The sequence below is a fragment of the Aquarana catesbeiana genome, linkage group LG07 (assembly GCF_042186555.1).
Source record: "Aquarana catesbeiana isolate 2022-GZ linkage group LG07, ASM4218655v1, whole genome shotgun sequence".
NCBI classification, from domain to species: Eukaryota; Metazoa; Chordata; class Amphibia; order Anura; family Ranidae; genus Aquarana; species Aquarana catesbeiana.
Genome location: NC_133330.1, coordinates 329,675,834 through 329,691,142, shown reverse-complemented (window position 1 = coordinate 329,691,142; position 15,309 = coordinate 329,675,834). Strand labels below are relative to the sequence as shown.

Below are 15,309 nucleotides of genomic sequence, written 5' to 3'. Positions count from 1 at the left end.
CCAGGATAGGCCCAATCTCCGGCCTAGCAGCCCAGGGCATATGACACACGTCCACCCAGACAGACGTGGCACAGAACATAGATCACCTGACTCCACCCGAATATATAGGCTCTCCCAGCAGGCCAAGGGGTTCAAGAAAACCCCTGCCTTATGGCTGAGATACCCCATATACCCATAACCTGACCTTGGGTTGCCCTTCTCATATCTAGTACCACCAAGTACCCGGCCACCTAGCGGTAGAAGAGAAAAGCACAACAAAGCCAAACCTAGGGAGAAATCAATAAATCTCTAACAATTTGACTAAGGTAACTACTCCTGGCAAGTAAATCTGTGAGGAGCATCCCCGAATAAACCCCAGGGTGCTACACCGATATGTGAAACGCACTAATAAAGGAAGAGCTTTTAACTGTAACATATTGTGGCTTATTTCAGAACTTTTTCCACCTTTTCAATGAGACCTATAAACTGTACAACTCAATTGAAAAACAAACTGAAATCTTGTGGGGGTGGGGGGTGAGTAAAAATTAAAAACTAAAATAATGTGGTTGCATAAGTGTGCACACGCTCTTATAACTGGGGATGTAGCGGTGTTCAGAATGAAGCAATTAAATTCAAACTCATGTTAAATAGGAGTCAGTACACACCTGCCATCATTTAAAGTGCCTCTGATTAACCCCAAAATAAAGTTCAGCTCTTCTAGTAGGTCTTTCCTGACATTTTCTTAGTCACATCTAACAGCAAAAGCCATGGTCCACAGAGAGCTTCCAAAGCATCAGAGGGATCTCATTGTTAAAAGGTATCGGTCAGGAGAAGGCTACAAAAGAATTTCCAAGGCATTAGATATACCATGGAACACAGTGAAGATGGTCATCAAATGGAGAAAATATGGTACAACAGGGACATTACGAAGAACTGGACATCCCTCCAAAATTTATGAAAAGACCAGAAGAAAACTGGTCAGGGGGGCTGCCAAGAGGTCTACATCAACATCAAAGGAGCTGCAGGTATATCTGGCAAGTACTGGCTGTGTGGTACATGTAACAACAATCTCCTGTATTCTTCATATGTCTGGGCTATGGGGTGGAGTGGCAAGACGGAAACCTTTTCTAATGAAGAAAAACATCCAAGTCCGGCTAAATTTTGCAAAAACGCATCTGAATTCTCCCAAAAGCATGTGGGAAAATGTGTTATGGACTGATGAACTTTTTGGCCATAGCTCCAAATAATATGTTTAGCGCAAAAACAACACTGCACATCAACAAAAGAACACCATACCCACCGTGAAGCACTGTGGTGGCAGCATCATGCTTTGGGGCTGTTTTTCTTCAGCTGGAACAGGAGCCTTAGTCAAGGTAGAGGGAATTGTGGACAGTTCCAAATACCAGTCAATATTGGCACAAAAGCTTCAGGCTTCTGCTAGAAAGCTGAACATGAAGAGGAACTTCATCTTTCAGCATGACAACGACCCAAAGCATGCATCCAAGTCAACAAAGGAATGGCTTCACCAGAAGATGATTAAAGTTTTGGAATGTCCCAGCCAGAACTCAGACCTGAATCCCATTGAAAATCTGTGAGGAAGATCTGAAGAGTGCTGTGCACAGGAGATGCCCTCACAATCTGACAGATTTGGAGCATTTTTGCAAAGAAGAGCGGGCAAATATTGCCAAGTCAAGATGTGCCATGCTGATAGACTCGTACCCAAAAAAACTGAGTGCTGTAATAAAATCAAAAGGTGCTTCAACAAAGTATTAGTTTAAGGGTGTGCACACTTACGCAACCATGTTATTTTATTTTTGCTTCCCTCCACCTATAAGATTTCAGTTTGTTTTACAGTTTATAGGTCACATTAAAGGTGGAAAAAGTTCTGAAATGATTTATCTTTGTCTCATTTTTTTTTTACATCAGAGAAACCTGACATTTTAACAGGGGTGTGTAGACTTTTTATATCCACTGTACATAGGGATGTGGGGTTGGTATATACCCACAATTGCCACCTTAGCACCTCAAACCATGGCCATCGACACAGCCAGCATTCAAGCCCTCTTCTCTTCAGTGCTTGAACGATGATGGATGTTGTTATGACCTATATACAAGGCAGCAACAGTGATGACCACTGGTCCTGCATTGTACTTGATGACATTGGCAAGAGGTGGTTTTAAGGACCAGTGGAAGACTGGCAAGATAAGTGGCTTCAGGGCGCTGGTTATCACCATAGAACCGGCAGGAGGAAGACTGCAGGACCCTGGATAAAGGTAAGTAGTAATCCGTGTTATCTCATCCCTTAGAAAAAAATTGTTAGATTCTTTATAAGTTGGGGGTGTGAGGTGTGGGGAGTTTTAATGATTTGGTAACTGCTCAGAGTTGGACTTTAATTTTCAATAACTTCAGACATCTGAGAAACACGTGGGAGGGGAGATCATGGAGGGGGGTCATGTTCGGGGAGTGATAAATTCGATTTTTGGGCAATGGCTGTTTTTGTAATGTCAGTAATTATGTGTTGGGTCTAAGAAGGCCAGTTCATTTCATACCGGTCATCGATACCAGATGCTGCAACGTGGCTTCTCAAGAATCTGGATCGAGAGATGGGAAAATAAGTTTGTTGCTATATTTGTAAACTATGTAGTTGACATTTTGTTTCATTGGCTTAACCACTTCATGACCACCCAATAGCAGTTTTACTGCTACAGGGCGGCCGCTGTGCACAGGATCACGTGTGTGTGTATATAAATATAAACATGATCCCGCACTTCCGGGTAGCGGGCGCAAATGCGCGCGTCTGGCGGCTCGCTCCCACTGTGATTATGCACAGTGGGAGGCACTCAGCCGGTAACGCGGACTCTATGTCAGCCGGCACCCACCAAATGTTTGTTACAGAGGCCGAACGGCAGTCTGCTTATGTAAACAAAGCAGATCGCTGCTCTGTCAATAGGGAAGGCATGGATCTTGTGTTCCTGCAAAGCATTCCTGAGATATAGATGGATAGAGAAAGCGAGTGAGATATATACCATGCATGCAGAGACATGGGGAAATTTGACATTTGTATAACTTGGCCATACAGACTAAATGTAATTGGACATTTTAGGCTAAGGGGGGCAGAAAACTGACAATGGAATTTATTATATATATATATATATATATATATATATATATATATATATATATATATATATATATATATATATATATATATATATTTTTTTATATATATATTTTTTTTTTTTATTGGCATTCCTAAACAGGAAGTCAGCTGATCATAGACAAATGTCACTTCATGCTATATGCCTTTATTTTACATGGGTTGGGTTTCCAAATACCTTCACGAACTTTCATTTTTTTTATTGTATCAAATGCATTTTAAAAGTGAAAGAACACAGGTTATATAAAGCTGGACAGTGTCCAATATTCATACAATAAAATTCTTCCTGTCTCATACATTGCTACTTTGTAAATAAGCACTGTAAATTATAATGTGGTGATTTATGAGCTGGGAAGTATTTTAATGTATGTATATTTACGTGGATACTTTTCAGCTTTATATAACTTTCTTTTTTTCGTCTTTCTTCTTTTTTCTTTTTTTCTTTCTTTTTATTGGATTTCTGTGTTTGCAATATTTTTGGTATTGTAAAATCCCATATACAGTATCTCACAAAAGTGAGTACACCCCTCACATTTTTGTAAATATTTTATTATACCTTTTCATGTGACAACACTGAAGAAATGACACTTTGCTACAATGTAAAGTAGTGAGTGTACAGCTTGTATAACAGTGTAAATTTGCTGTCCCCTCAAAATAGCTCAACACACAGCCATTAATGTCTAAACCGCTGGCAACAAAAGTAAGTACACCACTAAGTGAACATGTCCAAATTGGGCCCAAAGTGTCAATATTTTGTGTGACCACCATTAATTTGTAGCACTGCCTTAACCCTTTTGGGCATGGCGTTCACCAGAGCTTCACAGGTTGCCACTGGAGTCCTCTTCCCCTCCTCCATGACGACATCACAGAGCTGGTGGATGTTAGAGACCTTGCGCTCCTCCACCTTCCATTTGAAGAAGCCCCACAGATGCTCAATGGGGTTTAGGTCTGGAGACATGCTTGGCCAGTGCATCACCTTTACCCTCAGCTTCTTTAGCAAGGCAGGGGTCGTCTTGGAGGTGTGTTTGGGGTCGTTATCATGCTGGAATACTGCCCTGCAGCCCAGTCTCTGAAGGGAGGGGATCATGCTCTGCTTCAGTATGTCACAGTACATGTTGCCATTCATGGTTCCCTCAATGATCTGTACCTCCCCAGTGCTGGCAGCACTCATGCAGCCCCAGACCATGACACTCCCACCACCATGCTTGACTGTAGGCAAGACACACTTGTCTTTGTACTCCTCACCTGGTTGCCGCCACACACGCTTGTCACCATCTGAACCAAATAAGTTTATCTTGGTCTCATCAGACCACAGGACATGTCTTGTCTTCAGCAAACTGTTTGCTGGCTTTCTTGTGCATCATCTTTAGAAGAGTCTTCTTTCTGAGACGACAGCCATGCAGACCAATTTGATGCAGTGTACAGCATATGGTCTGAGCACTGACAGGCTGACCCCCCACCCCTTCAACCTCTGCAGCAATGCTGGCAGCACTCATGTCTTTTTCCCAGAGAGGCCTGTTCTGAGTGGAACCTGTCCTATTAAACCGCTGTATGGTCTTGGCCACCGTGCTGCAGCTCAGTTTCAGGGTCTTGGCAATCTACTTATAGCCAAGGCCATATTTGTATAGAGTAACAGTTCTTATTTTCAGATCCTCAGAGTTCTTTTCCATGAGGTGCCATGTTGAAATACCAGTGACCAGTATGAGAGAGTGAGAGCGATAATACCAAATTTAACACACCTGCTCCCCATTCACCCCTGAGACCTTGTAACACTGAGTCACATGACACCAGGGAGGGAAAATGGCTAATTGGGCCCAATTTGGAGATTTTCACTTAGGGGTGTACTTGCCTTTGTTGCCAGCGGTTTAGACATTAATGGCTGTGTGAGTTATTTTGAGGGGACAGCAAATTTACACTGTTATACAAGCTGTACATTCACTACTTTACATTGTAGCAAAGTGTCATTTCTTCAGTGTTGTCACATGAAAAGATAGAAAAAAATATTTACAAAAATGTGAGGGGTGTACTCACTTTTGTGAGATACTGTATAGAGTTGTGTGTACTCTGCAATTGTTCTTCAATGACATTAGTAAAGTTACATGATATGGCAATTATAATTCCTCCGTAAATAAGAATACAGAATTATAATCCTTTTTATAGTGAATATTTATATTCTTGCCTAAGCTTCGTAGTGACTGGTTCTTTTTAAAGCCTCATGTCTAAGCATTCAAGCAATATGGAAGTGTTTTATATAATGTATGAATATTCTCCAGTTGTCAGTGTGTTGATAGGGAAAACCTCTTATACCAATGTTGATGTCTTTCAGGGATGGACGTCTTAAAGAAAATGACCAGATTCTGGCAATTAACTACACCCCATTGGACGTAACCGTCTCTCACCAAGAAGCCATATCTCTGCTCCAGCAGACTTCTGGATTTTTACACCTGGTGGTAGCCAAACATTCAGCGCCCATTACCTCTCAAAACCAAACTAATCAGCAGGATGAGCAAGTAAGTTCTTTTCCTTGGAGATCTCTGGGAGTCACAGTAATGCAAGTCCCAGGAGCAGGGCTGGGACAAGGTCTTCTAGTGTTCAGGGTGAAGATTGGAAAATAGGCCCCTTTCCCCCAGGTGGAGAGGGGGATGGGGCCAACAGCTGCATGCCCCTAAATGTTTGTGGCATGTGAAAGTTTAAAATGGCTGTCCAAATATGGGGCTAGCAGTAATGGCTAAAATGTCTCTGAATTTGTGATGAATTTTGGACATGAAAAATATTTCAGCATCGGTGAAGTCATTGGAAGGAAAAAAAATGCCCCTGGGTTTGTGGTTTCACTGCAAGGAAAAAATGCCCCTGTATTGGTGCTGTTGCCATGGGGCTGTATCAGTGGGGAAAAAATGTCTTTGGGTTGGTGGTGGCACTGGAAGGAAAAAATGTTCCCATGTTGGGGGTTTCAGTCTGGGGAGGGTTTTAGGAGTGCATATCGTGCTAGGCGTAGGGGTCAAGAGTTCTATCGCACAGGGCTTGGCTTAGTGCATATATTGCAAGGGTTCTGGGTGGTGTATCTTAGACAGGGGAGGGTATTTCAAAGAAGTAGGGTTCAGGAGTGTATTTCACAGGCTGCAGGGGTGGGTATCACACAGAGAGTAGGGCTCAGGAGTGCTTATTGTGCGGTGCTCAGGAGTGCGTATTGTGCAGGGCTCAGGAGTGCGTACTACATGGGCTGCAGGGGTGGGTATCGCACAGAGAGCAGGGCCCAGGAAGTGCTTACTGCAGAGGGTGTAGCGGCGGGTATCACACAGCGTGCAGGGCTCAGGAGTGCTTATTGTGCAGGAATGCGTATTGCGGAGTGGGTAGGCCAGTGAACAATCACAAATTACCTCCCTGAAGCTGAACTCCAGGCATACAAATACAATTAGCTGTTATACCTGCCAAAATAGTTTTGTATTTCTGTTCATCCAGTCCTAAGATTTTCACACCGCTCTGTCACACAGCACAGATCTGTCTGGCAGGGCAGCAAACCTTTTATCTGCTGCAGCTGAAACAGGTCCCCCCCCCCCCCCCACCATGAAAAAAAGAAACAGTAGACAGATCAGCTGATCTTTCTGATCTTTCTGTTTCTCCTCCTATCAGCATGTCCCTCAATAGTACATAAACATTGCAGTACGACTGATTGCCTCCTTGTGCTGTTTCACAGTAATTAGCTCATTTCTCTGTCATTGCTACTTTCTCCTATCAGCATGTTTCTTGTCAGTAGATTAACTGATTGGCTCCCTATGCTGCTTCTTCCTCTTTGTTCTGAGCTATTCTGTATAGGGGACTGCAAGAGGCTGAGGCTAAAACTTGCCATGCATTGCTCAGTTGTTTTTTTGGGTTTTTTTTGTTTGCCAGCTGGCTGAAGGAAATAACTGAGCTAATTTCCCCATCCACATAGTCAGCTCTGGTGCGATGCGGGAACCGGCACGATTCCTGTGCGGGTTCCCGCATCGCATCTGACTCGCAGTCAGTTCACATGGCTATAAATAATAAAGTGCAGCGCTGAAGCATAAGTGAATAGAATCATGAACAACCTATGAAGAATGAAATAACACACAAAATATATGCAGTGGGCCTTCTAAATATAATTGAAAAAAGTTCTATAGTGATGAGGGATCAGAGTCTGTGATGCGTGAGGTAAGTAGAAGTCCTCTCCAAAAGTGGAATACCGTAAACCTGAGAAGTGGGTAAACCCTCTGATGGGAAGGCGACCACAGATGGCAAAGCACATAAATCTTCAAAAATGGAAATAAATGGAAAAGAGTTGGGTACCCTTACCGGATCCGCAGGACGCACATGCCGTATAGCAGTGCGATGGTCGGTAAAGGATGGTCTCCCATGGTGTCCAGGCGGATGGTGTCTTGTGAATCACGATCACACTTGAAGATTAGCCGTCATGGACAGGGGCTGGACCACTGGCTTGCACACCTATCTATCTCCGATAAAAGAGCTGTGGTGTAGTCCCAGATGACTCTGCTATAGGGCGCTGTCCTGTCACAGGAGCTCCGAGAAGACACGCCTCCTTCCTGGTCGCTGGCGAAGTCAAAAGGCTTGGGTGAAGGGGCTATTTGCCCATTTGCAAGAAACAGGGACACTGCACCACAGAAGGCGTTAATTGAACACTGTATACAGACATCATTGCTGGAAGCCATCTTGCTGACACTTGTAGTGCCACAGGGATAAAGGATAAGGCCATTCATTTCTGGGGACACTGTATACAGACATCATTGTCCTTTCACCTTGCTGGGAAAGATCCTGCCTGCTTCACTTAATAATCTGGGCCAGTTGTGTTGTTTGGCACTGCTATCCAGAAGTTTAAGTGCACCAACGAAAGTGGCCAGCTGAAGACACCAAATCTTATCTTTCTACAGAAGCAATCTATCAATCAGATTCCAATCTCTACACCATGGCCAAGACCAAATGGCTGTCCAAGGATGTCAGTGACAAGATTGTAGACCTACACAAGGCTGGAAGAGGCTACAAGACCATCGCCAAGCAGCTTGGTGAGAGAATGACGACAGTTGGTGCGATTATTCACAAATTAAATAGGGTGATTAGCTGCCCTAGGCCCAAGAAAAGCAGTGCCACATCCAATAATTACATATATATCAGAAAAGAGAATTCCCCTGAATGGACTTTACCAGCACTTGCTGACAAATATTAGATAGTGAGTACGTATACCAGAGTATATACAGTAAAAAGATTTTTTATTTAAACATAGCATAGATTTAAAACAAATTACAACATATATTCAACGGAACATAGTGTAGAGATAATGGATGACAATATTGTTGCAAAACAGTAAATTGTACGAGGGCTCTTGTTCACACCCAACGCGTTTCGGAGTAAGTACTATATTTATCCTTCTTCAGGGATGTAGCAAAAAAGAGCACTTCATTTCAGATATGTTACGTTGAATTGTTTAAAATGTTTAAATTAAAAATTTTTTTTACTGTATATACTCTGGTATACGTACTCACTATCTAATATTTGTCAGCAAGTGCCGGTAAAGTCCATTCAGGGGAATTCTCTTTTCTGATTATTCACAAATGGAAGAAACACAAAATAACTCTCGGTCTCCCTCGGTCTGGGACTCCGTGCAAGATCTCACCTTGTGGAGTTTCAATGATCGCGAGAACGATGAGGAATCAGCCCAGAACTACACGGGAAAATCTTGTCAATGATTGGAGTGGCTCAAGAAGAAGCACATGAAGGTCCTGGAGTGGCCTAGCCAGCCTCCAGACCTTAATCCCATAGAAAATATGTGGAGGGAGTTGAAGGTTCAAGTTACCAAACGTCAGCCTTAACGTCAACCTTAATGACTTGAAGAGGATCTGCAAAAAATCCTTTTAAAATGCAAATCAATTTATAACTTTGTTGAAATGCATTTTTTTGGATATATATAGATATATATCTATATATATATATAGATATATATCTATATATATATCTATATATATGTAATTTATTTATTTTTTGTTCTGTCTCTCACTGGTAAAATGAACCTACCATTAAAATTATAGACTGATCATTTCTTTGTCAGTGGGCAAACGTACAGAATCAGCAGGGGATCAAATACTTTTTTCCCTCACATTACCAGCCAACAGGCGCTAAGCCTGTCGGGACTTGTAGTTTTGCATTCACAGAACACTGCGAATGAGTGGCGCCTCGCACGGCCGCTTCTTTCTTTAAAGTTGTGACCGCTAACGGGGGTAGAAGATCCCCCGCTAGCGGTCAGAGAGGGGGGTGCAGGGGCCGGTCCTTTCATAACCTGTTGCATGTTATACCCTGAATATAAGTGTAAAGTGTTATGAAAGGTGAACATATCCTTTAAGCCAAATCTAGGTCCTTAACATGGCTTGCATCCCAAAAATATATTTACTGGTGTGATAATAGTGAATACCGAGCTGCATTAATGGGTGCCTATCTTGTCTGTCTGTCTATCTAGAGTTCAGCTTTAATAATCTGTGTGCAAAATGTTTCAACTAATGTCTTCACTCAAGGAGAATGAGGCCAACATGCTGAGAATGGGAACCCCCCCACCCCCCACTCCATGTGCTCTGTAGATGTACAGCATATGTATATGTTAAATATAAGCAATTAATACAATAAGCAACTGCTAATGTTCAGTGTAATGGGAGCCATATGGAAGAGCAACTCTTTTCCACAAAACCCTTCAGGCAGATCAGACCCAGTTACAATCCAACATCTATTCTACTGACTAGATCCACGTAACAATCGGAATTATTTTAGAGATTGATTTTTTTTTTTTTTCGTCTTGTGATTTGCAGATGTGTTGGAGCCACGTGGAGGAAATTGAACTCATTAATGATGGCTCAGGATTAGGGTTCGGGATTGTTGGCGGAAAAGCCAGCGGGGTAATTGTCAGAACGATCTTACCCGGAGGACTGGCTGATCAGGTAATTTATCTCCTCGTTCTGTATAATGGTTAATACAGGGAATATCATTACGATGATTTAAACTTCATATGCTGAAAATATCTGCATCATCGATCACACTAATGATTTGAGGATCGTTAGCAAATTTTCCTGTTTTCCTGAGTAATGTTAAGGCATTTTTTATGTTAAAGGAAATGTGTAGTGGAGAGATATATATATATATATGTGTATGTATTTTTTTTTACAGGTTATTAAATGTTGCATATTAATATAATGTAATCTATGATCAAGCCAGTAGGTGGCGTTCTAGTCTCCTTGTAATGTAATCGGCATGACCGCTTTTTCATCTGTGCTTAAAGAAGCCCAAAGTTTACAAAGTCAAATGAACCATTACAGCAGTGACCTCTTCTTTACTAAATGGCTTAATATGACGGTTCAAGCAGACGAACACCGCCTCAATACAAGCCGCATTTGCTGTGAATGTAACAAACCCATAGCGCTCTGAGAATTCTATGTTCTGTATTAAAGTGACTGTTATGCCACCCGCCCAAAAATGCTCCTGTCCCTTTTTAAGGTACAAGCTGTACCATCGTGCTATTACTTTTTCAATTGCCCCTTTCTATCTTCTACAGTACCTGGTTGATCCTGCCTGGTGTTGACCTCCCCTCAAAAGGCTGCCCATGTTTATCAAGGCTGCTGAGCTATGAAAGTGTGGTCAGAATATGTATCTGTCACTGCAGCTCTCCTCTGTGCATCTCTCCATCTCCCCCCTCCTCCCCTCCCTCTCCCTGTCAGTTCAGTGGCAGTGGGGGCTGATGCTCCCCACCAGGTCCAGGTCACGGGCGGCTTCTCCTCCTGGCCAATCCAGTCTTAGGACCTGCTTCCTGTCCTGATTGGCCGGGAGGAGAAGCGGGAAGACTGGCTTTATTCTTTTCTCCTCACGCTGATCGCGAGGAGAAAAAAAGCTAATAACCGTCTTCTGTTTACTTCTGTGATCACGTGGTAAAGGGCCTGTTGTGATTGGCCCTTTACAGGCATACCCCACTTTTAAGTACACAATAGGGTTTATTTACTAAAACTGGAAAGTGCAAAATCAGGCTCACTTCTACATAGAAACCAATGAGCTTCCAGGTTTTATTACCAAAGCTTAATTGAACAAGCTGGGGTTAGAAGCTCATTGGTTTCTATGCAGCAGTCAGCCTGATTTTGCACTTTCCAGCTTTAGTAAATAAACCCCATTGTGTACTTAAAAGTGGGGTATGCCTGTACCTTGTTCTGTGATCAGACAAGTCCAAAGGACTTGTGGTGACCAGTGTTTGACAGTGTGCTAAAACGCCAGTCACTGCACAAAGTGTGAATTAGCTCTTCTGCAGTACAGGGCACAGGACACCCTCCCTTCTATTGCTTGGTTGCTACAAAACTGAGGTCTCTTGGAGTGGAATAGGTTATACGGGAGGTGGATTGCAATGTATGATCCTTGCTAAAGAACAATTATTTTTTTATCTAGTTGTTATGGAATAAAGTTCTGCTTTAATTCCTGTAGTTGATGGAATTCATGGGTAGTAGGTTGCTTTTGTTTTTGGCAATCACAAGTGTGATTCCATGTGTATGGCCAACTTTAGTAGCGAGTGACTTATTGAGTCATTGTGTTCTTAATTATAACCAATTATTATCTCTACATTTACTACAATGAAAAGGAAGATGAAGCTGGTCAAGCTAGAAAAATTACATCAGGTAGACCGGCTTACAAAAGTAAAGGTTTAGAAAGTCTCTCCACCTTGCCTTGCCTCAGCACGAGAATTCTGGGATAACCCTACTTACTCTTTAAAACTATCCCCTTACCCCTCCCAACACCTATGCTTACTAATCGGAGTAAGAAAATGTATAGAAGTGGACGAAGTAATCTGGATGGGCGCACACCGGACTGATAACAAGTGCCTTTATTAACAAATCTGGTCATGGAATACACAAGCACTGTGACAGGGACGTACAGGAATCAGTTGACGCGTTTCACACTTATGACAAGTGCTTACAGCTGATTCCTGTACGTCCCCGTCACAGTGCTTGTGTATTCCATGATCCAGATTTATTAATAAAGGCACTTGTTATCAGTCCGGTGTGCGGCCATCCAGATTACTTCTTCCACTTCCATTCGTCTCAGCATTAGCCAGCACCTGGGGCTCTTTCCATTCGGAGGATTTGAATTCTTACATCGGTCTGTCAGCTTGGACCTACCTGAGCGGTGGACTATTTTTTGCTTCATCTGAATTTCTGGGTATAAGAAAATGAATACTTTCCTATTTTCAGGCAACTCCGGTCTGATCCCATGATCTCCCCTGTGACAGCCAGGGGAAGCTGCAGGGGAGTAAAAAAAGTAAAGTATGTGAAGCCTGGAGTTGTAATGTCCACCATAAGCTTCAATTGGCCATCTGTTGTTGGTGCTCTCTCCTCTCCCCTGCAGCGGCGCTGGCTGGAGCAGGGTTGTGTAACTGGACGCTCGTTCCGCTTCACACCAAGAGGAGTGCTTTCTCTATAAACGAAGCAATCTATCACCGAGTTTGTTTTTTTGTTTTTTTATGGGTCAGTTTGAAAGTGGAAACATGAGCAGTAAATTAACAAATTTAATATAAATTTCTTGAACGGGAAGTTGGAAAAAGATTGAGAATATTGTGAAGAGTGATTTGGATTTTTCTGTCAAATTTAGACTGGTGCAATTCCGATCCTTTTTCACTGTGGTTGAGAGTCTATTTTCTGTGCTTTCAACAAAATAATGAAATCTTAATTTTGAGTTGCTCTATCAAATTGCCATGTGTATAGTTAGTTTAAAGCGGAAATCCCAGCAGGGCTTTTTTTTTTTTTTTTTAAGGCAATAATTGTAAGAGTATTGCTTGCCATTTTCCATTATCTCGCAGCCGCTGGTGGTTTTGTCTTCCAGCACCAGAATGTAGACGGGCACACCTAAGACGACATGTACAATGCAGGACCAACAATGGCCTCTGCACATGTATTGTACATGAAGATGTCTTAGAGGGTCAATGACGCCACCGGTTGGGGACCGGCAATAAGAGTGGTTTGGAAAAAGGAGGAGTATTTTCTTCTTTTGCTAAATGTAATAGCAGCACCTTTTTTTTCCTGTCCGCTCTTTATCTGGATTGGCTGACAGGTTCCCTTTTAAGGACTTGAAGAATGTATATTTCCTTAAAAATAACAAAAGTTCTCATATAGAAAGATGATATACAACTGACTTTGTCCTGTATACTCATATTCCCTCCAACCATCCAGATCTTACTCCAGGACCTTTTTCCTTTTTTAATTTAAAATACATCGTCCGTAATTGTGACCATATACTATCTGGATGGAGAGGCCCGTTTCTGGAATTTAAAGGGCTTTATGGCTGGTTAATTGCAAAAATAAATAGATCTCATCAATTTAACTTGGGAGATGCATAAGGCATTTAAGCAGCTGCAAACTGCGGGCTTGAAAACGGGATGCAATTAAGTGAAAACATGAGGGGAGAGGGAAAAAGGCTAATTTCTCCTGCACTCATGTTAAATAAAACCCTCTATTAATCTCAGTAATGATATATTTTATGTATTTTACAATGTCTTCATTAAGTAAAACCCATTGCTTATAACAAATGTCAAAGGATCCTCTCAAAACTGCTGTAAATATGTATATTGGTGCTAAAAATCCACCCAGGACAGCTTATTAAAGACATTTCAGCTGCTCCTTTGAGGCAACAAGGAAATCTGCTTTGATTAAATCTTCAAGTGCACCTGTTGGCTGTCTAGAGCATTTGCAACCATCTTCTTCTTTTTTTTTTTTTAATTGTTCATCACTGCAAATGCAACTTATCCATTAACGAGAGACCAGTGACATCCACAAAAATGCAGCCTATCCATTCACTAGAGACTGGTGACATCACTGAGAATACAGCCTATCCATGCACTAGAGACCGGTGACATCACTGAGAATACAGCCTATCCATTCACTAGAGACCAGTGACATCACTGAGAATACAGCCTATCCATGCACTAGGGACATCACTGAGAATGCAGCCTATCCATGCACTAGAGACCGGTGACATCACTGAATAAAACCTATTCATTCTCTAGAGTGGTTACAGCCCTGAGAATACAGCCTATCCATTCACTAGCGACCAGTAACATCACCGAGAATGCAGCCTATCCATTCACTAGAGACCCGTGATATCACTGAGAATGCAGCCTATCCATTCACTAGAGACCAGTGACATCTCCGAGAATGCAGCCTATCCATTCACTAGAGACCGGTGATATCACTGAGAATGCAGCCTATCCATTCACTAGAGACCAGTGACATCACTGAGAATGCAGCCTATCCATTCACTAGAGACTGGTGATATCACTGAGAATGCAGCCTATCCATTCACTAGAGACCGGTGACATCACTGAATAAAACCTATTCATTCACTAGAGTGGTTACAGCCCTGAGAATACAGCCTATCCATTCACTATAGACCTGTGACATTTCTGAGAATGCAGCCTATCCATTCACTAGAGAGGGGTTACAGACCTGAGAATACAACCTATCCATTCACTAGAGGCCAGTGACATTGCTGAGGTTACAGCCCCTCCACTAGAGGCTTGTTACGTTGCTGGGATCTCAGTCTATTTATTCACTACAGACAGGTAACAACACTGAGATTGCTGTTTATCTTTCACTGAAAATGTAGATGTCTAAAGAGGAAATGTTTACTGTATATACCAATCGAGTTCCATAGCAGAGATATATAACCTCTGGTTACTAAAGTTGCTGCAGATTGTTTCTGCTTTATGAAATCACACTGGCATGCCAGGTATTTTTAAATTTTATTAGTAGCATTCATTTAGCGTCGATTTTACATTTTTCTGTGTGTTCAATTTGTAGGATGGAAGATTAAAGACTGGAGATCACATCTTAAAAATTGGGGATACCATTGTGCAAGGAATGGCCAGCGATCAGGTTGCCCAGGTGTTGAGGAATTGTGGAAATTCTGTCCGAATGGTTGTGGCTCGGGATCCTGTGGGAAAAACTCCCAGCAGGCCTCCACCTCCGGCTCCAGCCACATTGCCGGTTGGGTCAGGGCCTCCTTCGGAAATGAAGAATGTCGGCTCCGTGAGTACCAGATCCTTCTATTTAGATTTCTAAAGTGTGTGCTTCATACGTGGCCACTAAGCAGATCAGCAATATAAAATAAATTTCTAAGCTGTCAGGTGTGGG

The 15,309-nt window shown here is 42.3% G+C and overlaps 1 protein-coding gene across 4 annotated transcripts in view; it reads left to right on the top strand.

Moving 5' to 3' along the window:
• Positions 1–15,309, top strand: part of PATJ (PATJ crumbs cell polarity complex component) — a 407,721-nt gene that overhangs the window by 35,214 nt on the left and 357,198 nt on the right. For all 4 annotated transcript variants that reach the window (XM_073593830.1, XM_073593831.1, XM_073593832.1 and 1 more), the window contains exons 6-8: positions 5,463–5,646; positions 9,961–10,089; positions 14,977–15,204. In XM_073593830.1, coding sequence (XP_073449931.1) covers positions 5,463–5,646; positions 9,961–10,089; positions 14,977–15,204 — 541 coding nt within the window. The remainder of the gene's footprint in view (positions 1–5,462; positions 5,647–9,960; positions 10,090–14,976; positions 15,205–15,309) is intronic.